The sequence below is a fragment of the Dendropsophus ebraccatus genome, chromosome 9, assembly GCF_027789765.1.
Source record: "Dendropsophus ebraccatus isolate aDenEbr1 chromosome 9, aDenEbr1.pat, whole genome shotgun sequence".
Classification (NCBI taxonomy): Eukaryota; Metazoa; Chordata; class Amphibia; order Anura; family Hylidae; genus Dendropsophus; species Dendropsophus ebraccatus.
Window position 1 is genome coordinate 74,348,912 of NC_091462.1, and position 25,743 is coordinate 74,374,654.

Below are 25,743 nucleotides of genomic sequence, written 5' to 3' on the forward strand. Positions count from 1 at the left end.
CAATAAATACACATACATACATACATACATACATACAACCACTGAAGGCATAGAAGATTCTAAGTTTCACTTGCTTTATAATTAATTTGTGGAAAAGAAGGGTCTAAACAGCCAACGAGATACTAATCACCAATAGTGAATAAGCCATACATTACCAAGTACTGCATGTTATAGAGGTTACCCAACAGGTTTCCTGTCAAGGGCCAAAGTGACATTAATCAGGGACACACATAGGGCATCTGTGTAGTGCAGACGTACTGTGTTTTGTTCCAGTGCCCGGTCTGTTTTGTGTCCCTGCCAGGAAACATGTTGGGTATTCTCTATGACGTGCGATAACGTATGGCCTTTATTTTACCGTATCCTATACTAGGCTATTTTTAACATACACTGTTTAGACACGAGTGATGAATGTTCTTTTCTACTAATTAATAATAAAGCAAGTTGCGATTAATGCCTTGAGTGAATTTATTTGGCCATGATAATTTAATCTCAGTGAAAAAAAAATATATAAAAAAAATAATAATATATAAATTCTGATGTCATAATATATTTTTTTAATAAAAATTTACATTTAAGAAGAGGTACCAGTAATAAATCAGACGAGGAGAAATTAGACAGGATATGTGAATGTAAAAACAGTGTACTTGTATTGGTGGATTTTTCTAGACCTCAGACCTTCTTTGACTCTGCTGGTGAAGAAGGTCATAGTGGAGACTTTTAGATAAGTACTGTATTGTATGCTTGGGATGTAATAAAGGGTTAGAGTTAAAGTGAGAACTGTGAAATCCACTTGACAGGTGTACATTCAGGGGAGTACAGGCTTCTCTTCATAAATGCTGTTGTCAGGAAGGCTTCTCAGAGATAATAACCAATTGTTTCCAAATGATCAGTTACTTTAAACTACGTCATTGTAATTTTGCTGACAGCCACTGTTTGATTTCATGCCCAGTGAGATACTATTGAGTTATATCATAGCACAGAGAAATGAATTATAGATTTCCTGTAGAGGAAAATTCACATGAGTGTTCATCTTTGTGCTAAAAAAAATACGAAAGGACAAAGCTGTCTCAAAGTAGATTTGGCCCTTTCTTCATAAATACACACTTTATACATGTGTGTGATATTAACAGTATTTTCAGGGAAATTATTCTAATGATCTTTCCTAAGGATAAGCCATCACCCCCTTAAACAATAGAAAGAAGACTGCAGCACCATATCCTCCTCCATGAGACTATGTCTAGGACATCACTGTGTCAGTTTTGTTGATTAATGGGAGTCCCTAAGGGTAGGCCATCAATACTATATCCCAGAAGACCCTGCACTGTATATAGTTCTCCATCTCATTCTGTCAGAATAGTACAAGTGGATACTTCCAGTTTTCAAGAGTTAAATGTTATTTTTAGCACCATAAAAAGGTATCATTTTCCAATATACCTGATGTTATTTAATAGGGATCTTTATTATAAAAGATTTCTCCAGATCATGTTGTGACCACACGGTTGCCATGTAATTTCCACTCTGATCAGTAGTCTCTGCATTAGAAATACTGAGCATTTCTTGAGTCAGTACTTTAAAATGAACCTGTCACCAAGACAATGCTATCCAATCTATCGCCATCATGTTATGGAGCAGGAAGAACTGAGCAGATTGATGTACATCTTTGTGGGAAAAGATTCTGTATAACTTGTAATTTGTTGATTAATTTCCCTGCTTATTCTGTGATAAGGAGTCCAGTGGGCAGTGTCACTCAATGGACTGGACTCTTTTTAGCATAGAAACATCAGAGATTTCAATCCATAAATTACAAGTTATACTAAATCCTTTCCCCTAAAGATATATATGAATCTGCTCAGCTCCTTTTGCTCGATAGCATGATGCTGATAGCTTAAGTAGCATTTTCATGCTGATGGATTCCCTTTAAATTGTTACTGTGATTTATAAAAATGTCATGTAAACATGTCAAAAGTTTTGATCCGGCAAGTTCTGGGTGCTGAGACCACCAACAATCCCTAGACATAGCCAGGGGAAATGCAGCGGTGCCCTTTACTTCCCAACTCAGAGCTAGAGCCAACTTATTGTCAAAGAAAGTGCTGAGCTGGGAGGGAAGCGCTCTGCCTCATGCTTCTCCCAGCTATATCTAGAGATCGGTGGAGATCTTAGACTCAGACCAAACAACACCTTTGACATGTCTGCATGACATCTCAATTTTTTTTTTATAAATAGCAGTAACACTTTAATACGCTTCATAAAATCACGTTCTGTTTTCATACTTTATTACAATTTCATATATAGTTTTAAAGCAGAAAGATATCACTTTTCTGTCACCTAACAAACACAGTAGGTACTGAGGTGACATTGGTTTAGCATTTCCTGAAATGGTGCATGTGTATAGACCAACATTGATGAAGTCTTCTTCCCCTTATAGAGTAGCGTCATGTATATGTGCAGAGTGGGTGGATTTGTAGACGCAGATACTGGTTACTTTAAGTCTGTATACTTCTCTAAGAATCAACATCTGGTCGGTAACTAGAGTGCTGTGAGGCCATAATAGCAGGAATGGGAAATGTGTGCTGTGGTTTGTCATCCTAAATGACTTGGTTATTTTCTGTTTACTTATACGCGTACTACTTCTTATGATTGTTCCGCGGCAATTTCCCTGCTCTGTACTTAATGTTCTATGCTAATGTTTCCTTTCTTCAACACTTCATAAATGTAATGAAAACAGTGTTTATATGAATAATAGATATATGTAGGTTCCCATATAAATGGAGGATGTGTTATTAGTCTTCTAAAGGGGTTTCCTCATAAAGGTTACTACTTTTCATTTATGCTTTTATAGCATGTTGAGGTGATGGGTGGTCTTCTATTCAGTGAGCCAGTAGAGCTCTCATCTGTGTGCCACCCCCTGCTTGTTCTAGTGAGCAATAGGGGTTTGGGCGTTCAGACCTCCACTAATCAAAACTTTTGACATTTAACATTTCAAACTTTTTTTTTTTCCAAATGGCAGGGACACCTTAAGAATAATGCCCATATTTCTGTTTTAATCCTTGCAAATATACGGTATGCTTAGAAGATGTGAATGGAACCATTGGTTATTGGCCTTTTAACCTATTTGGATAATGTCTGATAAAATCTGTATATGCAGTACATTTTGGTTTAATTATACTATTATGTGTAATATATATAGTATATACATATATATTAATCTAAATGTTATAGCTAAAAGGTAAAATAAATGTGATTTTGTTCACTGAACCAAAATAATCCATTTTTTTTAAAGGCTAAAATTGTCCATGTAACGCTTGATGGATGTCGCATCTCTCCACCTGAAGGATTTCTGATCCGGAAGGGTCCCGGCAACTGTCACTTTGATTTTGCTCAAGAGATTCTTTTTGTTGACTACGTTACAGAACATCTTACTGACAAACAATCAAGGTAACTTTCTGAAATGTCAGAAGAATTCCTTACTTTATGTATATTATCTACCACTAAAGCCAATTTTATATTAGCGAGTTAGATATTTTATTATTAAAATCTTCCATTTTAGCTGTAGTGGTGTTCTGGTAATAAACTGACAAGCAGTGGCACTGCGTTCAGACTATAGACTACCATAGACAGCAGTCTACATTCTGCTGACAGATCACTGTGAATAATGAATATATTATAGATCATAGACAGTCACTGATGTTTACTTTTACTTTAAATTCACCTTCTTCAAAATTTCTAAAAGATGACCCTGGGAAATATTTACTATTTTTTGTATTTGAATTTGAAGTTTTTTTTAAATAATTATTTTGCTTTAATGTTTATATTTATTTATTTTTTATCCATAGCAATTTGAAATGCATTGAACCTGCCACCATGGATTATGAGGCGCCATTGATGCCCTGTGGCTGTATCCTTTTCATGCTGTAGCTATCACTGTGTGGCCAACTACCTACTAATTAGCTGTATGTTTCTCTGTGTATGTTGGCACATCCAAGGATTCCAGGATTGTTTTTACATGTAGTCAAATTAGGCCTACTCCCTATAGACAGGTGCGGTGAAGGGTACCTGCAAAAGGGAATGAATATATATATATATATATATATATATATATATATATATATATCGTACTAAACATTGTGTCCGCCTCTAAGAGGTATGGTTTTATCAGTGATCGACAGCTATCTATGTATACACATGCTTAGGGGAAAACTGTCAATTACTCAATAGGACTGCCCACTGGACTCCTAAGCCTAAAATAAGAAGAGAGATAAATAATTACTAGTTGTTGTGGAAATGTATATCTCAATCCCGGAGGGATATCTGGCTAGTCCTGTGTTTTGAGACTCATTAATGAGGCTCCACAGGCTCTTCTTTTGCATATTCATGTTTCCCAGGGGGCAATGCACCTAGGACTTCACTGCGTTGAGCGCTTTCACTAGCAGCCGGCAGTGTTGCCGTTTGGCTGGTCTCCCTGAGATCAGCGATCTGTTTCTCTTACGGCTCTACTAGGCATTGCTCCCACCTAGCCAGAATCCTGCTCCACACTGATGAGGGGCAAAACCCCGAAACAGCTGAATGTGGATGGTTACCTGGCCTTGGTTTATCCCTTGTCATTACATTGATTTATAGGGCCACTTAATTTGGTGGTTTTGGTGGTTTCCTAACAGGAGCTGCCCCTTGGCTGGGTCCTTCTGGGAGGGATATCTGGCTAGTCCTGTGTTTTAAGACTCTTCAATGAGGCTCCACAGGCTCTTCTTGTCACGAATGGCTGGTGAGAACAAGACACTAGACAGTGGGCCCTGAATCTGACCCGACCCATTGTCACCTGCCTACTTGCCGCGGTCGACCCTAGGCGGTCGCGGACAACCACGAAGACAATCCCTATGCTGAATACGTGCAAAACATAAAACGCAGACAGACAGACAAACACAATGCGGAAAGGTCAACTAGCCAAGTCAGAAACCGAATGAGCAACGCAGTACCAAATCAGGAAGAAGCGGGTAGTCAGAGGGCAGGCAAAAGGTCAGAATCCAGGCAAGACAAAACAGGAGAAAAGAGCAGAATACAGGGAACTGGGGAGCTGGGATCAGAACAACTAATAACCAGCAAAGAGAGCTGGCAGTGATTACACTTTATACTGGGTCAGGAGGCCGGACCAGCACACCATTGGTCCGACCCCCTGATCCCAGATACCTAGCAGCTGGCCTGCCACAGACCGAGTGGTGGAGCAATCCGCCCCTCAGCCTGAGCCTGATGCCGTTCAGCTGCACAGGCTGGGCGGCCGGCATGAGTGACACGGAGCCGCGGCGTCCCTGGTTACCAGGGACGCCGTCGGGTCTCCGTGACGTCACCCTCGGCTGCCTCGGCGCTGGGTCCTAGCGCCAACAGAAGAAGCCGGGACCGAGGAGGACGCCGCAGGAGCCCTGGCAGGTGAGTTCCTAACACTTCTTTTGCATATTCATGTTTCCCAGGGGGCAATGCACCTAGGACTTCACTGCTTTGAGCGATTTCACTAGAAGCCGGCAGTGTTGTCGTTTGGCTGGTCTCCCTGAGTTCAGCAATCTGTTTCTTTTATATCAATCTATATCTATATCTTAAGCTCTTCTGTTCTTCCTGCTCTGTATCGTGATGAAAGATCGGGTTGCATTCTCAGTGTGGCAGGTTCCCTTTAAGAACAGGGTCACCTGTTAGGTTTGGTCTTACTGCCAGGTAATCTATTCCTAATTCACAAAATTCACAAATAACGTTGTCATTTCCTTAATACATTGTTCAGTTATCTTCCAGTTCCAGCTTCTCACCAGCTGGGGTGATCCCTATTACATTGGTCTGAATGGCCTTGAGATGTACAATGAGCACGGAGAGAAAATCCAACTCACAGAGAACAGTATCCTTTTTTTATGAATTTATTTTTTTATAGTATAGTTATTAGATTGGTGCCTGATATAAGAGGCATAAATATTCCTACGGTCGCTTGTTCTTATGTTTGATGAATGGAAGTTTATCTAATTTTAACCTAACTATGCACATTGATTTTCTTCACATTATGATGCTGAAATGGGTTTTATGCGCTATAATCTTTTTTTTTTAGCTAAAAGAACACAAAACATCAATTTTGGTAATGACTCCTATCGCAAAACCCTGCATACAGAATTGACAGCATGTACATTTATTCAGGTCATCATTGGTTTAGCTATTAACTCTAAAAGTAGGCACTGACATATCAATAATTGTCATCGATTCACCAGAGCTAGCCCTTACTTCTAGGAGTCTAAAATGATCATGTAGTATTTTTCATTGTCATAGTCTAAAAAATCTCTGCACATGAATGCCATACTAGCTTATGGCATGCACTTTATGACATCCATCAAAACTTTTTCTTTGCATACACTGAACGGACACAGAAAAGGAGATGTGAGCAACACCTAATAGGGTAATAGGCCTTTTGTCCCATATCCAAAGTACATGGTTTAGCTTCCTGGACTGTATAATCGCTCTGCCCTGGTTGCTATTAGGCCAGTTTCTTATCTTGTTAGATATGCAGAAGCTAAGCATCTTCTTATGCTTCTAGTTGTTTCTAGCATGTAAACCTTAACTGTCCTGGACATTAGGGACTTTACTATTAAAGGACAACTACAGCCATTTTTTAATTACAAAGTTATGTAACTTTGTAATGTGCTTTAATTACCGGTCTGGTCCCCTTCCCCAGAAGGATTAAAAAGTTTACCTACGTAGTTGCTGTCGACCACGAAATATTCAGCTGCCGCCATCTTGTGTCAAGGATGTCAACTGTAGAGGGAGGCTGGCCTAACTAGCATCACCAGATGTCTGGCAGCTTGCTCCGCTCCAATTGGCTGAGCAAGCTGTAAGCCATCTGAGCGACTGAACGGAGGAGGGGCGGGAGCTTTAAATGGCGGAACCAGGAAGTGGGAAGAACAGAAGATTTTGATCAGTGCAAGGCGGGGCCCGGGACAGACTAATTTTGAGCGGCAACAGGCTCTACAGTGAATGTAAGTATAAAGACTTATTGAAGTTGCCCTTTAGATTACTTTCACTTACAATTTGGCTTCTAAATAGGGATATGGAGTAGTTGTTATCCACGTTCCTGACTGCTCATGTCTCTGCATTAGGAGATGGAGTTGGTACAAGACCCACAGATCTAAAATGTAATTTAATTGCACAGAGCTGGGTGTCACACTGGTTTCAGGTGCTGTGGAGACAAATCAGGACGTTCCGTCTCCTAAGGCATAGATATGGGCAGCCGGGAGTGTGGCTACTCTATACACCTATTAAGAAGCCAAATCAGAGGTTAAATACATTTTAAAAAATTGATACAGTATAATAATTTTTCCTCTTAACCTACACTTCTACGTTAACCCATTTACTTTTGAAATATTGTAGGATTGCATTAGCGGTTTTATTTAGATCAAAATACAAGGATCCAGGAGTATCACATTGGTATTGGCAGCTGAAGACACAATGTATCCTGTCTGTTCAGAATCAGTGATTTTCTCTAAACATTTCTTTAGTGATTTGAGGTTTGGGGGAAAAAAACAGCGCCAATTGCTTCTTTTTCTTACTGCGGTGAATATTCTCTGTGTGCTAAGTAATTGTCAGATACCATTTATATCAGTTCTGCTGCATATTCCAGTAGTGTCTTGTCCCCTGGGCTAAACTGCTATTAGCATCAGTTCCCACCAGCTCGCTAGAAGAAAATCACTGGTGTGACACCCTCCGATAAGATCTAATGGATGTCTGTGGGGATGGATTTTGCTGTTTTTAGTCATATAATTGCTGTAGAAATTTGCCTGACTGACCCCCAACCTCTTATTTTACTTTCTGTTCAAACTTTCAGTACAGTTAAACTAGTATGTTATATTACTGCATTGTAAGAGCAATGCTGATAGTAGGCCCACAGAGCTGTAAAGAATGTGGTTATGATATGCTGACGGCCATTGGAGTGATTCCTGTGAGTGGGTCTGGGATGAGGGATTCCGCTGACAGTAAGCAAGGGCATAGCATTAGGAAATGCCGTTTTTAGACCTAAGCTGGTGCATGAGGGACCTCAAAGGCTCCTTCTACCAAATGGTAAGACTCCAGTAATATAAATGGCACATGGTAGGTTATAAATTGTGGAGTGGGACCAGCAAGCTTTGGCTTTGTTTTTGAACAGAATTGTTTTTGCTTGAGAAAATAGCAAATTCAGTAAAAGCATGGTAAATAATAATAAAAGAGCAATTCCAGTTGTATAGTAAAAAAATTGTATATCTTAGGCTCTGCCCTATTGGGTTGCTGGGAGATTGCTGCTGGACAGATGCTTTGCGTAGATGGGATACTCCCACTGGTGGGCCCATTATGTATTTTATTGGTTTTAATACAATAAGCCATCTTTTCTTTTAAAGTGTCACTGTCGTGAAAATTTTTTTTGCAGAAATCAATAGTCCAGGCGATTTTAAGAAACTTTGTAATTGGGTTTATTATCCAAAAAATGCATTTTTATCATGAAAAAGCAGTTTGAAGCTCTCACCCCTGTCTTCATTGTTCTCCTATGGAGAGAGCTAAAGAAAAGACCAAAACAGGACAACAAAGAGTTAATCTACAAATCCCTCACCCGTTATCTCTTCTGACCATCACCAGTGACCTGTCTGAGCTCGGATTACAGCTGTCACCCAGCTCCGTGCCTGTAATCCTCTGTTATCTGCTTTCTGCTGCCGGCTAGCTCCCTCCTTCCTCCTCCCCCCTCCCCTCTCCCTAGAGCAGACAGGGTACGACTCCTGCAACAAGTCACAATTTTCAGATTTTTTTGGAGTGGATGAAAAAGAGGAAGGAGGGGGGGACCTGGGAAAAGGCTTTTTACATGCAGATAATGGCAGATTTGGCTAATAAACCCAATTACAAAGTTCCTTAAAATCGCCTGGACTATTGATTTCTGCAAAAAAAAAAAAAAAATACGACAGTGACTCTTTAACTACTACTTGCCTTGGGCATTTTGGGCAGTGCCAGGATCTGACTTTGTTTCTTCTCCTGGTTTTATTGGCTATGTAGCCTGCTTTTTTTGTTAAAGAAGCACTCTGCTTTTTTTTTCTTTTTAATTATTTGCAGCCTGGCTGCAGGCTTCCCCATATACTCACCTGTGATAATTGCTTTCCCACAGCGCTGCATCATTCCAGTGCTATGAGGCCATTGGACCCTATGAGCCCACTGCCTATGTGACCTCTTCTCCGTCTGTCACTCTTCTAAAGAGGCCAGAAGTCAGTTTCTTCAATGTATCTCTATTAGACTTCTAGTCTTCAAAAGCCCTGGATAAAAAAGAGGGGTCAGAAGACATGTGAATCCAAACAGCGTCTGGTCACTGCAATGATGCTCGGTGATGGAAGAGCGATCATCTCAAGGGAGTATACCGTAAAGCCTGCAGCCAGGGAGCAAATAAAAATAAAAAGCTGCAATGCATAGGTAATACAGCTTCAATACATAGGCAATACACAGCTGCTTGGCTAAGAGCGGTGCGTTTTCTTTCTTATTAAATCTTAATCCCTTAGTGACCGCCATGCTGCCTTTTAACGGCGGTCACTAATGTACTTTATTACTTTTAACGGCGGATGCATCGGAATAAATTGCCGCCCGGCGGCAGAGTGGGGTATCAGCTGTCAATGTGACAGTTGACCCCCCCCCCCCCGAATCCGGTGGGTCCCGGTCGGCGCCGTGGGTCACTTACCCGATTGCGATGTCCCGCAGGGCCGTCCTGTGTCCCGATTTCTCCATGGTGATCCCAGGGTCCTAATGAAGGCCCCCAGGGTCACCATGGAGATGCCTCATGCTGACAGGGGTGGCCGTGCTGAATGCCTGTCAGCATGAGGCATGATACAATACATTGCAGTACATTAGGTACTGCAGTGTATTGTATCAGTGATCTAAGTATTTACACTAGTGTAAAAGTAAAAAAAAGTGCACCAAACACAACACAGCCCCCCCCCAATAATAACCATACATTACATTCCCTATACCCAATAAAACATTTCATAAAAGTGATCAAAAACACGACCCAATCTATAAAACTATATCAATAATTATACCGCACGACACACACTATAAAAAAAAAAAAAAAAAAAAAGAAACAGTATCAGAATAGCTGTATTTTATCAATCCGCTTTAGAAAATACGTCATAAAAGAGATCAAAAAGTCATAAACATATAAAACTTGGTATCAATAGAAACTACCGATCTTCCTGCAAAAAATAAGCCCAAAACCAGCTCTGTCGCTATGGATCTTGCAATGTGGTGACCGTTTTTGTGGGTTTTTGCTAGGAAGATAGTTTCTATTGCGCCAAAGTGATAATAGTTAAAATAACCTATACAAATGTGGTATCGCCGTAACCGTAGTGACCCAGAGAATACATGTAATATGTTATTAGTGACCGCTGATACGGATTTTTACGGCGATCTTTAATGGGCTCTATTCTGCTGCCATCAGCTCTTTATGGCGATGGTGCAGAATAGTGCAGCGGTGCTGTTAAAGCCCGCAGCCCCCTCCTCTCAGCTATCGGAGGTCGCTGAGGGGTTGGGGCAGAGTGTGGGCTCAGTCCCAGCCAGTCCCCTCACCGCCGATCGACGTTATTAACAGCATAACGGCGGCCACCGGTAACGGGCATTGCCAGCGCAGCTGAACGCTTTCATCTCTTCTCACGATGAATCCACGGTAAGAGGAGATGAGAACATGTCCCCCCCTGTCCCCAGAATTAACCCTAGTGACCCGGTAACTGACCCTTCCCTCCCTGGGCGGCCATCTGATCCAAGATGGCCGCCGCCATCACTGTGAACAGACTCTGATCACAGAGATGGGTTCCTAAAAATGATCAAAGCTCTACTCTGTCCACCACCGGAGGTGGCGCAGAGCATGGGGCAATGATCGGGGACCACCCGGTGTGGTCCCAGTACAAGCAATCAGCGGTATATACTATATACCGCTGATCGCTTGTTCCACTTTTTTACCCCTATCACCAAAGTCAAGTGCCCCATATTGCCCGTCACCTCCCCAGATTGCCCGTCACCACACCAGATTGCCTGTCACCACCCAGATTGCCCGTTACCACCCCAAATAGCCAGTGAACACCCCCAGATTGCCCATCACCACCCCAGATAGCCAGTAAACACCCCCAGATTGCCCGTAATCCACGCAGATTGCCCATAACCACACCAGATTGGCACAGACTGCTCGTAACCACCCTAGCCAGTAAACACCCACATATTGCCTGTAACTAAAATGACACTCCTTCTCTTCTGAGCCCATACAGTGGTTTATGCGCACATATGGGGTACCATTGTACTCAGGGAAACCTCCGTTACAAATTTTGGGGTGCTTTTTCTCCCCTGTTCCTAGTGAAATTTAGAAATTTCAAACTAAACAAACATGTTATTGGAAAAATTCAATTTTTTCATTTTTACGGTTTAGTTTTGAATACTTTGCTCTAATACCTGTGAGGTCAAAATGGTCACCACACCCCATGATGAATTCTTTTGAGGGGTGCACTTTCCAAAATGGGATGACTTTTGGGGGCTTTCTATTCTGCAGACACTACAGGGGCACTACAAACGCACCTGGCGCTCAGAAACTTCTTAAAAAAAATCATGCACTGAAAATGCTAATCGGCGCCCCCTTCCTTCTAAGGCCTGCTGTGTGCCCATACAGTGGTTTATGCCCATGTATGGGGTACCATTATACTCAGGAGAAACTGCGTTACAAAATTTGGGGTGCATTTTCTCTCATGTTTATTATGAAAATTAGATACTTAAATCTTAACAAGTATATTATTGGAAAATTTCTATTTTCCATTTTTTTCTGGCCTAATTGTGAATACTTTACTCCAGCCCCTGTAGGGTCAAAATGCTCATTATATCCCTAGATTAATTCTTTAAGGTGTCTAGTTTCCAAAATGGGGTCACTTATGGGGGTTTCCAGTATACAAGCCTCCTAAATCAAATTTTGCCACTAACATAAAGTACCATATGTTATGAAAAAACAATCTCAGAATCACTAGCATACGTTAAAGGACAAGTGCCATGAAAATTTTTTTCCCAGTAATTGAAGCACATTACAAAGTTATATAACTCTGTAATATGCTTCAATCACCTATCTGCCTCCCTTCCCTGTCTTTTCTCCCCTCCACCCCCCACCAGGAAGTGTCCTAACTCGCACAGACCTAATAACTGTCGTCACCGTCACCAGGCAGCTCCTTCTTGTGAGGATGAGTCATCAGCAGGAGGGCTGCTCTAGGTCGTGTTACAGCAGTCCAAGTGATGGCGTGCAGTTGTTCAGCCAATGGGAGCTGAGCAAGCTGAGTCACCTGACAAGGCAGGGGAGGGGGGGGGGGCTGCTGTAACAGGAGAAGGAGCTGAGGGAAGAGCTTGGTGACGGTGACGACAGTAATTAGGTCTGTGTGAGTTAGGACACTTCCTGGTTCGGGTGGAGGGGGAAAAAGGCAAGGAAGGGAGGCAGATAGGTGATTGAAGCATATTACAGAGTTATATAACTTTTTATAAACAATAGTTCCCATGGACACTTAAATACTTGTTCTGGTTTCTGTTTAACAGAATTAATTAACCACAATTAACTTAGTCCAATATATCATATGATAGCTTTTCTACAAAACAATTATACACTACAAAGCTAAACTTTAAAATATACTTTTTATTACCATGATTAAAAAATCTCATAACATTAACCCATAGCCGCACCTGGACGTTATTGTACGTCCTGGCAGGAGGTTACTTTCCGCACCAGGACGTACAATAACTTCCCGGCTCCCGGTGCTCACTGTTTACACAAACAGTGACCGGGAGCCGCAACTAAACTGTCTGTCTTCACAGATCCACCACTGCCAGCCTGTATGGACGATCATCAGCTTCCCCCCGGTCCCGGTACTCACTGTGAGCTCCGGGACCCCCGGGGGAAGCTCGGGGCCGGTGACACAGAGGATTCTCCCCCTCGTGCAGCAGTGTTAGACAGCTGGCAACTGTGGATCTATACAGATCCACCGCTGCCAGCATGTGTTCAGTGCTGCACAATACCCCCGGTGCCGGTACTCACCGTGAGCTCCGGGATCTGGAGATGGCCCCCTCCATCCTCAGCATGTGACCAGCGTCTGTCCAATGACGCTGGTCCATGCTTATCTGCACTGTGATTGGCAGCTCTGTGATCAGAGCTGCCAATCACAGTGGCCCATGTTTACAGGGGGAGGGCAAATGCCTGGATGCAGGCTCTGGTCCTTCAGTAGGTAAAATCTTTGTGAAGAGATCAGAGCCTGCATTCTGCATTCTGTAGTAAAAAAAGTAAAAAACACATAACACACATTATTTTCCCAAATACCCCCTCCCCTGTGATCTCCCAGTAATAAGGGAGATCTAAGTTAGCTTTCCGTAAATCCGTCCTTTTAGTAAGCGTCCGTTAGTGTCAGTCAGCACCCGTTAGTAAGCGTTAGTCAGCGTCGTTACTAAGTGTCAGTCAGCGTCCGTTACTAAGTGTCAGTCAGTGTCAGTCAGTACCAGTTAGTAAGCGTTAGCATCGTTACTAAGTGTCAGTCAGGTTCCGTTACTAAGTGTCAGTCAGCGTCTGTTAGCGCCAGTCAGCGTCCGTTACTAAGTGTCAGTGTCCTTTAGTTAATCAGCATCCATTACTGTCAGTCGGCATCCGTTAGTAAGAGTTAGTCAGCGTCCGTTACTAAGTGTCAGTCCGTTAGTAAGAGTCAGTCAGCGTCCCTAAGTGTCAGTCAGCATCAGTTAGTGTCAGTCAGCTTCTGATACTAAGAGTCAGTCAGTGTCCATTTATAAGAGTCAGCGTCCGTTAGTAAGTGTCAGTCAGCGTCCATTATAAACGTCAATCAGCGTCCGTTAGTAAGCGCCAGTTAGCGTCCGTTAGTGACAGTCAGCATCAGTTTTAGTGTATCAGTGTTAGCGTCAGTCTAGCGTCTCTTTGTGTCGGTTGTAAATCCGTCACAGTCAATTGTGTGTTTTAGTGTAAAAATTTTTTTGTGAATTTGTGACAAAAAAAAGCATTTAAAAAACCCACATTTTACACAAAATCTAATCCTAAATACCCTCTCCCCTGTGATCTCTCAGTGATAAGAGATATATTAGATAGCTTTCTGCCAATCTGTGGTGTCAGTGCTTACTAGTGAGTGTCAGTGTCAGCTAGTAAGTTTCATTCAGTGTCCTTTAGTGTCACTCAGTGTCTTTTAGTGTCTGTGCGTCAGAGCGCGTTGTGTTAAAAAAAAAAAGTAAAAAAAAAATAAAAAATTGTACTTCTGTTTTTTGTGATTTGAGACACCTGTACATACCGCTATGGCAGTGAGGGTTTATAGTGCCGAGGAGGCGTATGCCATGCTTGCGTCTGATTCAGAAACACTAAGCGCAGAAGATTTGGATTATCTTCTTTCCTCCTCCTCTTCCTCTCTTAGTGACAATGAGGAACCTCCTCGACAACGAAGGAGACTTGCGGCCCGGGATCCTCACCTTGAACCAATTACAGACTGGTCACCCCCCACAAACTACACCCCCCAAATCCCTGCATTTACTGCTACAGCAGGAGTGCACGCTCAGACAGAGGGGCTGTCTGAATTGGATTTCTTCCAATTATTTTTTTCGGCAGATTTGCTTCAGTTGATGGTAGAGCAAACAAATGTATACGCCGAACAATTTATTGCAGCCCACCCTAATTCCTTCCTGGCCCAGCCCAACCGATGGCACCCTACCAATTGTGCCGAACTTCTAAAATACTGGGGGTTGGTCCTCAATATGGGTCTCAACAAAAAACCAGAAGTGAGATCATACTGGTCGACAGACGTTTTATATCACTGTCCTTTATATCGTAACACTATGACCAGACCCAGATTTGAGGCCCTTCAAAAATTTTTACATTTTTCGGACAACTCCCAGTGCCCTCCCCAGGAAGACCCCAGATTTGATCGGCTAAATAAAATCAGGCCGGTCATTAATATTTTGGCCCGGAATTTCTCCAGTTTATACACCCCCAAAAAGGAGATTTCAGTGGACGAGTCATTGGTGAGCTTTAAGGGCAGGGTAAAGTTTCGCCAATACTTGCCCAATAAGCGTGCACGGTACGGACTCAAGCTGTACAAGCTATGTGAGTCCGATACCGCCTATGTGTACGCTTTCCGGGTGTATGAGGGGAAGGACAGTCACATTGACCCCCCTGGCTGTCCTTCCTTTATTTCCACCAGTGGGAAAATTGCCTGGGACCTCCTGCGCCCACTGTTTGATCAGGGGTACCACTTGTATTTAGACAATTGGTACACAAGTGTACCCCTGTTCAAATGTCTCTTGGAAAAAAAAACAGTGGCATGTGGGACGGTGCGAAAAAATCAAAAGCATCTCCCAAAGACCCTCATCAACCAACGCCTGACAATTGGAGAGAGCAGAGCGTTGCTTCACGATGGGGTCTTGTGTCTCAAGTACAGAGACAAGAAAGATGTGTGCATGCTCACATCTATTCATGATGATGCTAGCACCAGTGTCCCCAGACGTGGCTTCACATCAGCCAAGATCACCCCTGTATGCATACAGGCATACAATAAATTCATGGGTGGGGTTGATCTGAACGATCAAATTTTGAAGCCATATAGTGCCATGCGTCGGAGCAGAATCTGGTACAAGAAATTGGCCGTGAACCTTGTCCAGATGGCACTATATAATTCCTTTGTGCTCTACAGGAAGGCAGGCAACCATGGAACGTACCTGGAGTACCAGGAAAAAGTGATCAAGAGGCTTATACTTGGAGAAGAGGTGGGGGAAACCTCAGCTTCTTCAAGCAATGTGGGCCGAATAATTCCTGGGCAGCACTTCCCTGGTTTAGTGCCTTGCACAGGGAAAAAACGCCAGGCACAAAAAAGGTGCCGCGTCTGCTTCAAAAAGGGTATTCGCAGGGATACCATATACCAATGCGACACGTGCCCATCTAAACCTGGACTCTGCATGAAAGAGTGCTTTCGCATCTTTCATACATCACTGGATTAGAAACCCCCCAGCGAGCCCACACCAATCCACAGTGCTTTGAAACCCCCCAGTGGCCTCACACTCATCACTTTATCATTCTGAGCTTTTACCCCTATTTAAAATTGGACACAACAAATAACTGAAACAAAACTAAAAATCTCATTATACCCCTAGATGAATACAACATACTTTTGAAAAAGTATATGGTCTGCACAATCGTTTAGACCTACGCTGGACCCAACAAAACTAAAAATCTCATTATATCCCTAGATGAATACAAAATACATTACCAAATGCTCCTTCTCTTCTGAGCTCTGTTGTGTGCCCGCACAACACTTTACGTCCACATATAGGTTATTTCTGGATTCATGAGAAATTGCATTACAAATATTGGGGGGCTTTGTCTCCTTCAAGCGGTTTTAAATTTGAAAAATGGGGGGGTTCACCAACTCATAAGTGTGAAAAATGTGATTTTTTATTTTCACGACCCACTTTTGCAAAAAACTGTGAAAAACCTGTGGGGTCCATATGCTCAATGTACCCCTTGTTACATTCCTTAAGGGGTGTAGTTTTCAAAATGGGGTCACTTTTGGGGGTTTCTACTATCTAGGCACTAGGGGGGCTTTGTAGACACAACATGGCCTCCATTATTCATTCTTGCTAAATCCACTCTCCAAAAGGCAAAAAGTGCTCCTTCTCTTCTGAGCTCTGTTGTGTGCCCGCACAACACTTTACGTCCACATATAGGTTATTTCTGGATTCATGAGAAATTGCATTACAAATATTGGGGGGCTTTGTCTCCTTCAAGCGGTTTTAAATTTGAAAAATGGGGGGGTTCACCAACTCATAAGTGTGAAAAATGTGATTTTTTATTTTCACGACCCACTTTTGCAAAAAACTGTGAAAAACCTGTGGGGTCCATATGCTGAATGTACCCCTTGTTACATTCCTTAAGGGGTGTAGTTTTCAAAATGGGGTCACTTTTGGGGGTTTCTACTATCTAGGCACTAGGGGGGCTTTGTAGACACATCATGGCCTCCATTATTCATTTTTGCTAAAGCCACTCTCCAAAAGCCAAGAGGTGCTACTTCTCTTCTGAGCTCTGTTGTGCGCCCGCACAACACTTTACGTCCACAAATGAGGTATTTGTAAAAACTGCAGAATCAGGGGAATAAATGTGTTCATTGCATCTTATTGTTTATAGCTGTGTGGTATTAAAAAAATAGGATTGAACTGAAATCTCAGCAAAGAAAATTGAAAACTTCACGTTTTACATTTACTTTGCAGTTATTTCTCTGATGTGCCTATAGGGTTAAAAAAACTGTATGAATGTAAATATGAATACTAGAAAGGGTGAAGATTTCAAAATGGGGTGAATTATGAGGGTTTCTAGTATAAAGGCCTCTAAAATATACTCCAAAACTAAACTGGTCACCAAAAAATCCTGAATTAGAAATTTTCACAACATTTTTGAAAAATGCTACTAACCGTTTACGGCCTCTAACATCCTAAAAATGTAAAAGCATGTTCTGCAATTGCTGCCAACATAAATTAGACATGTTATATATATGAATTAATTTATAATTTATGGGGTATAACTTGCTTCCGTATTAGCAGAGGCTTTCAAATATAGAGAAATGCCATTTTTTTTATTTTTTCCCATAATTTTGGAGTTTTTCACAAAAAAATGCTAAAGGTATCGACTCAAATTTATGACTAACATAAAGTAGAATATGTCACGAAAAAACACTTGGAATCACAAGGATCGGTAAAAGCATTCCAAAGTTGTTGATGCATAAAGTGACACATGTCAAATTTGAAAAATTTGCCTGTGTCATAAACGCCAAAACTGGCTGTGTCCCCTAAGGGTTAAAGTGCAAAAAGGATCCAGTAAAGGCAGGCAGATACCACAATAAAAAAGTCACATAATCACATAGACAAATTTGGGTAAGCGTGTTACATTATAAGTATACGCACATGTAGTGTATCCACATGGCCTCAGGGCTGCTAACGCGCAGACAAACATAACCTGTGACTAAAGTGCAGCTAACGCTTACCCATGGTGGAATCTGACGTCCCAACCCCTAATAGAGTTATATAACTTTGTAGTGCGCTTCAATTACTGGGAAAAAGTTTTTCATGGCACTTGTCCTTTAAAGCAGCACTGAGCTATAAGTGCATAAAGTGAGACAGGTCAGATTTTGAAGAATGAGCCTGGTCATTAAGGCCCAAATAGGCTTGGTCCCTAAGGGGTTTAGTAGAGGTTCATTCTAAACAGTTTTTTTTTTCTTGCAAATGTTTTTCATTTATTTTCTCTCAGCACAATCCCACAATATTTTTTTTGTGGACCAGAATTTTACTTTAGTTAAAGGTTGAAATCCCACGCAGAGCAGCCCTGCTTCAAAGACTTAACCATATGGACAACTATTGGGAATTAAAAGTGACTGTAGTGAGAAAATTGAATGTGATCTGTTTATACAAAACGCTGAAAAGAGGATTTGCTCTTAAACTCTTGAGAAATGCATCAGAGAAGCTTAAGATAACATAAGATAAAACCTGATTAAGTCTCTATCTGGCAACATTTTCACTATGTTTCTATGATTTCACGGTACAGCAGATATAATAAAAGTTACATAACATCTTTAAGTAAAATCACCTGATCCAACACAAATTGGCAACATTTCTTTCTTATATATTTTTGTTGCAACTTTATATTTGCTAAAAGTACTTTTCCAGAATTTTTTTTTTTTTACATGGCTCCATGCTTTGGGGAGTGGCAGAGCTAGATTAGAGCACACAGCTTCCTTTCGGTAACATGGGAGCTCATCGGCAGATACCTAGCACAGCCACTACTCTAGGTTTGGCGCTGTCTGCTACATACCTGGAAGCAGTGTGATATGGATGTTGCAGCGTTTCAGTGAATGCAGCCTTAGAACATGGCTGAATTTCTACCTGTAGCTTTTTCACAGCAAAACCCTGGAGAAAATTTGCACCAAATTGTTCAGACATGTTGTTCATTTGCAACAACTGCAGACTTATTGCGGATTTTGTCTTCTTTATTAACCCCTTAACTCCGTTGCCCCCTTTGGCCTTAAGATCCAAGGCCTGTTTTTCAAATCTGACCAGCTTTGTTTTATATGCTAATAACTTTAAAACTTTACCTTATTCAAGTGATTCTAAGTGGATGTTTTTTGTGACAAAATGTACTTTACGTTGGTAGTAAATTTTGGCCAATGCATTCACCATTTTTTGTGAAAAACTCAAAAAATTTTATTTTTCTACGTTTGAAATTCTCTGCTTATAGCAAAGATACTCATGAAACACAGATGACATATTCACAGAATTCACATTTACAATATGTCTAGTCTATGTCAGCATTATTTGCTAAAGGTCCATACTTTTTAGGGTGTTATATGGCTTTGAAGTTTACCAGCAGTTTTTTTTTTTTTTTTTTTAAATTTAACAAATCATAACAGGGGAATGATCAGGTATTCTAATGGAACAGGAGTGATGGTACAGGAACAGGAGACGAGGATGACTATCATCTAAAGCAACAGGAGATGGGCGACAATTAGGGTAGGAAGGGAATAATTTGTGTTTTGTATTGTGTTTTTTTTTCCCCACATACTTTAAAGGGGTTATCCGGTTAGGTAAAATATATATTAAATCATCCCCCCTCCTTGATACTAACAGTTAGTTCATGTCCCTCATCTCTCTCCTTTCCTGATTTTTAAGCTGCTGCGTTCTGCTGAAAACACAAAAATGTCTTGCAAACATACACTGTAAATACACTGTGTGAAGCCTGGAGTGTACTCTGAGGTCAGAGTACTTGTAATCTTACTGTGATCCACTCTTAGGCCCCGTTCCCACTGAGGAAAGGTAGCGGAATTCCGCGACGGAATTGTCCGCCGCGGAATGCCGTTAGCCTCCTGCTCATAATGGGAGTCTATGGCAGGCGCGCGCTCCTGCCCTGTCCGCGCTGAAGAATGAACATGTTCCGCTACCTTTCCTCAGTGGGAACGGGGCCTTAATGCTGTACACAGAGAATAAACAAAGAGCTGTTTACATGAGGGTTGAGAGCAGAGACAGACTTTTGTGTCTTCAGCAGAAAGCAGCAGCTCAATAATCAGGGAAGGAGACAAATAAAGTAATGACATGTATAAAATAAAGTGGGGGATGATTTAAAGTGTCTCTGTCGTTTTAATTTTTTTTTTTGCAGAAATCATTAGTACAGACAATTTAAGAAACTTTGTACATGAGTTTATTAGCTGAAAAAGGCATTTTTATAATGAAAAAGCAGTTTGAAGCTCTCATCCCTGTCTTTATGGTTTTCTATGGAGAGGGGTTGAGGGAGATGAGGCACCAAAAGAGGACAACAAAGAGTTAACTTACAGCTACATCAACAGGCTATCTCCTTTGAAGTCAGCACTGACCTCTCTGACCTCTGAATACTGGCTTTCACACAGTTCCTACTGTGTAATCCTTTGCTCTCTGCTGGCGACTAGAGATGAGCAAACCTCGAGCATGCTCGAATCCATCCGAACCCAAACTTTCGGCATTTGATTAGCGGTGGCTGCTAAAGTTGGATAAAGCCCTAAGGCTATGTGGAAATCATGGATATAGTCATTGGCTGTATCCATGTTTTCCAGACAACCTTAGAGCTTTATCCAACTTCAGCAGCCCCAGCAATCGATGTGCCTATCTCATCGATCTATTCTGCATATCTATGCAGCATAGGGCTATGTTCACACTACGTAAAACTACGGCCGTAGTTTTAGTGCAGCGGAACACAGCCTATTAAGCTATGGGATCCCGGCCGGAGCGTACACACATCGTGCACGCTCCGGCCGGGATCCCATACGCCGCCGCAAACAACTGACATGTCAGTTTTCTGCGGTCGGAATTCAGTGAAAGACCTGTCAGTTCACACAGTGAAGCGAGCGACTCCGGCCGCTTACTTCACTGTGTGCTATGGGAGGTTCTGATGCGGGCGCGTGCTGATGCGCCCGCATCAGAACCCTGCGGCCGAAAGATCATACCGGCCGGGATGATCCGGGCAGAGACCGGCCGTTCCGTGACCCGGCGGGGTCACGGAACGGCCGGTCTCTATACGTAGTGTGAACATAGCCTAGATCTGTATGAGAGCTCAGTGCACTTATACTAGAAGTCCCCCAGGGGGGCTTCTATTAGAAGTGTAAGGGTATAAACCCACACACCGTATATGCAGCGTATTTACTGCTGCGATACGCAGCAAACTCGCAGCAAAATCGCAGCAGATTAGATCTAAATAACTGAACACAGCATGAAATCTGTACCATCAAATCTGCTGCGTATTTGTTGCGTATCTGCTGCATATACGGTGTGTGGGTTTATACCATAAAAGTACAAATAAAAGTATTGTTATTAATAAAAAGCCCCCTCCCCTAATGAAAGTTTGAATCACCCCCCTTTCCCCATGTTATAAATATAAATAAATAAACATGTTTGGTATCGCCGTGTGCGTAATCGCCCAAACTATTAATTAATCACATTCCCGATCTCGTACGGTAAATGGCGTAAGTGCAAAAAAATCCCAAAGTGCAAAATTGTGCATTTTTGGTCGCATTAAATCCAGAAAAATTGTAATAAAAAGCAATCAAAAAGTCGCATATGCGCAATCAAGGTACCGGTAGCAAGAACGCATCATGGTGCAAAAAATGACACCTGACACAGCCCCATAGACCAAAGGATAAAAGCGCTATAAGCCTGGGAATAGAGCGATTTTTAGGAACATATATTTGTTAACAATGGTTTGAATTTTTTACAGGCCATCAGATACAATGAAAGTTATTCATGTTACATATCGTTGTAATCATAACGACTTAAGGAACATATATAACAAGTCAGTTTTACCCCAGGGTGAACGGTGTAAAAACAAAAAAAAAAAAAAAATAAATGTGTGTTTTTGTTTTTTTTTTCAATTTCACCACACTTTTTGAATTTTTATCTGGTTTCGCAGTGTACTTTCATAAAAAAAATCAGCCTGTCATTGCAAAGTAAAATTAGTGGCGCAAAAAATAAGGGCTTATGTGGGTTTCTAGGTGAAAAAATGCAAGTGCTATGGCCTTTTAAAAAACGAAAACTTGAAATTAGCCCGGTCTTCTAAGGGTTAACATATATTTGACAGATAAACATCTAATTGCATCAATTGATGAAGTTTCAATTTCAGTTTCAATTCATTTTTTGTGAGTTTCACAATCATATAATGTGTGTGTGTGTGTGTATATATATATACTGTGTATACATATATATATATATATATATATATATATATATATATATATATATTATAATATATGTAGGCCATTGTGGTAGTGAAAATCTTTAGGTTTCAATACATTTATACTAGCCGTTCTAGTGTGTCTTAAAAGTCCCAGTGCAGATGCCTATTTCTAGCTCCTGTAATGAATTACTTATATTTCTCCTTTCTCTCTTCAGAATCTCCACTTACAGAAAAATAGTCTGTAAATATAAGGGCTTGCATTTTATACTTTTGAGAACTTAAATACATCTATTCAACCATTTCTTTAGTTATATTTAATTCAACAAAAACTTGACATACGCTAGATAACTAGGCAGGGTTGGCAGGATTCTGTTGAATATTGGCTGTATAGATATGGTTGAATAAAATTCTAAGGACCAGACAAAAAAGATAACATCACAAAAAACTATATTTACTGGTATGGTCTTTTTTATTTAAGGTTATGTTCAGATGTGCAGATTTTGAGTATTGTTCTTTAGAATTAAAGTTCCACTAACACCCTTTCCAAACCACAATGGGGCACCTTTATCATTCTATATTTTTCATTGAATTGGTGTAAATTTTGCTAAATTTCGGTGAACCCTGGCACATATTTGGAAGTTTTGATGACAATGTGTTTTAGGGTTCTTAAAGTCACACTGTCAACCCTTTTTTGCATTATGACTTCTCTGCACAGGTGTAAAGGGTAAATTTTGCAATTTTCATACCTTATTTTATATCATACGTCATGGTGCTTGTTTCAGTAAAAAGTCATCTTTTATCACCTGCAGACTGTGCTACCTGGACGGGGCTTCACGGGCGAAGCGCCACTTACCCCCGGCCACATCACCACCGTACGCCCCACCCCCGTGACGTCATTGGCACATATGCCATGCCTCCTCAGCGGCCATTGGTATGAGGGGTTGGGGCATAGACCTTTAGGCTGGCCTGTTCCAATGACCATCGAGGGAGCGGGACCTATGCGCAGATGACGTCACCGGTCAGGGCCTGTGGTGGTGATGTGGGCAGGCTAAGTGGCGCTTCGCCCATGAAGCCCCGTCCAGGTAGCACAATCCGCAGGTGTTAAAAGATCACTTTTTGCTGGACCAAGTACCATGATGTATGATATAAATTAAGGTATGAAAACTGCTAAATTTACCCTTTACACTTGAGTAGAAATGTCATAATGCAAAAAGAGGGGTGACAGTGTCACTTTAAACCCCTTTATCAAGTGCAAGAGACATCCATGTTTCTCTTGTACTTGGTAAAGGGGTCTAAGAACCCTGAAACACGTTGGCATTGAAACTCCCAATAAATAGTCTATTTACATCTATCTGTGCTGATTGATTTCTATGACACTATAGCAGCACGGATGCTTCACCCAGATCTTTGGAAATACCACTGATCTTCAGCACTATACCTGACATTGTCTACCTGGCTACTGAATTGGGCAGACCACAGATTGTGGCTACATAAGTGTCCCATACAGAGGAACTATTATTTCTTGTTCTATTTTCTGCCTTGTTCTGACATTTTTTATTTATTTTTCGTAAATTATTATGGGGGCAGCCATCTTACTTTTACATTTCTAACAGCATTTAGAAGTTTGCTTTACAGCATAAGTACTGTAGATTAGAGCGAACCCTATTCATTAGAATGGGAGAGTTTTCTAGGCGTGATCTGTGACCTGTGCAGAGGTTAGTGTGCAGGGAGGGGCCACAATGAAAATTGCAAGATTTTATTTCATAAGATAGACCGTAAATTGAAAAAAAATAAAAAATAAAATAAGAGGAGATGTTTACCATACAAACTTGATTATAAAATAGACCATTTTCTGTTGACACATTCCTTTTAATAAAGCTGCATTTCACTGCATTTTGAGGGAATTCATGCTGTCCTGTATTAATTATAGTAGTTGTCATATATTATGAGATCAGGCCATCCGATTCTTGCTGGAATATTGTTTGTACGCTAAGCTAGACTTGTGCAAGGATAATCCAGTGGCTTTTGCTGAGAAAGTGGCCATATGTGAAGAACCTCATGCTGCTTTTCTCACATTGAGCAATGAAACATCAGGTTATGGGGTCATCTACCAATCATAGAATGTAATCTCTATTGCAATGGTTACAGCTGGGAACAAAAAATGCTTCTACAAAATGGCTAATACACAGTAAATTGATTGGAACAGCGCTGAATGTTATATTCAGACAAGCTGGTTTTGAGCATAATGTGGGATTAATTCTCTTACAATTTTAAAGAGGATTTCCAGGGGGATATAAAAATCTATAAAGTGCATACTGAAAGTCAGCCATGACATTTTATTTGGAGAGCACTTATCATACCGGCCAATAACAGATGTGACCTCAGGCTGTGATCTGCCGTCCCAGCTGCACCCTGAGACTTATCCAATACCGGACATCATAAGGGTCATGGGAAATGAATAGAGCTGGCATGCAGACTTATATCAAGTCAGTTTTATGAATCTGCTCACTTACTCTATGTAAGTTTATTATTATTTTTTTCTCTATGTAAAGCCACATTTTGCTTTACTTAACTGTACAAACATAAAGTACTGCAATTGTATGTTATTGTATATAGTTCATACTCTGTATTGATTTGTTTCCATAAGCCTCATACCCCCTGAGATGCAGTGCCAGTGTGATAGAAACCTGTTCTTTTTCAAACAGTCTATATATTTATTAGGTACACCATGCTAGTAACGGGTGGTCTTCAGCTGCTGTAGCCCATCCGCCTCAAAGTTGGACGTACTGTGCGTTCAGAGATGCTCTTCTGCCTACCTTGGTTGTAACGGTTGGCTATTTGAGTCACTGTTGCCTTTCTATCAGCTCGAACCAGTCTGCCCATTCTCCTCTGACCTCTGGCATCAACAAGGCATTTCCGCCCACAGAACTGCCGCTCACTGGATGTTTTTTCTTTTTCGGACCATTCTCTGTAAACCCTAGAGATGGTTGTGCGTGAAAATCCCAATAGATCAGCAGTTTCTGAAATACTCAGACCAGCCCTTCTGGCACCAACAACCATGCCACGTTCAAAGGCACTCAAATCACCTTTCTTCCCCGTACTGATGCTCGGTTTGAACTGCAGGAGATTGTCTTGACCATGTCTACATGCCTAAATGCACTGAGTTGCCGCCATGTGATTGGCTGATTAGAAATTAAGTGGTAACGTGCAGTTGGACAGGTGTACCTAATAAAGTGGCCGGTGAGTGTGTGTGTATATATATATATATATATATATATATGTATATATAATTTATAAATCTGGAAAAGTTGGAGGTCTTCTTATACGCCGGAAAATTGTGTGAACTGACCGGTTCTGTGCGGCCGCTAGTCAATGAATTTCAGTTTTTTGTGCAGCTGGATGGAATCACAGCCGGGGCGTATACTATTTGTAAACTAGTTTTTCCCTTTGCATGTTACCCTATTGTTAAGAAAACAAGGGATTGAGATGGC

General features: G+C 41.3%; 1 protein-coding gene across 2 annotated transcripts in view; it reads left to right on the forward strand.

The window, feature by feature from the left end:
• Nucleotides 1-25,743, forward strand: part of KATNIP (katanin interacting protein) — a 128,796-nt gene that overhangs the window by 87,244 nt on the left and 15,809 nt on the right. For both annotated transcript variants that reach the window (XM_069983654.1, XM_069983655.1), the window contains exons 21-23: nucleotides 3,281-3,435; nucleotides 3,834-3,895; nucleotides 5,762-5,872. In XM_069983654.1, coding sequence (XP_069839755.1) covers nucleotides 3,281-3,435; nucleotides 3,834-3,895; nucleotides 5,762-5,872 — 328 coding nt within the window. The remainder of the gene's footprint in view (nucleotides 1-3,280; nucleotides 3,436-3,833; nucleotides 3,896-5,761; nucleotides 5,873-25,743) is intronic.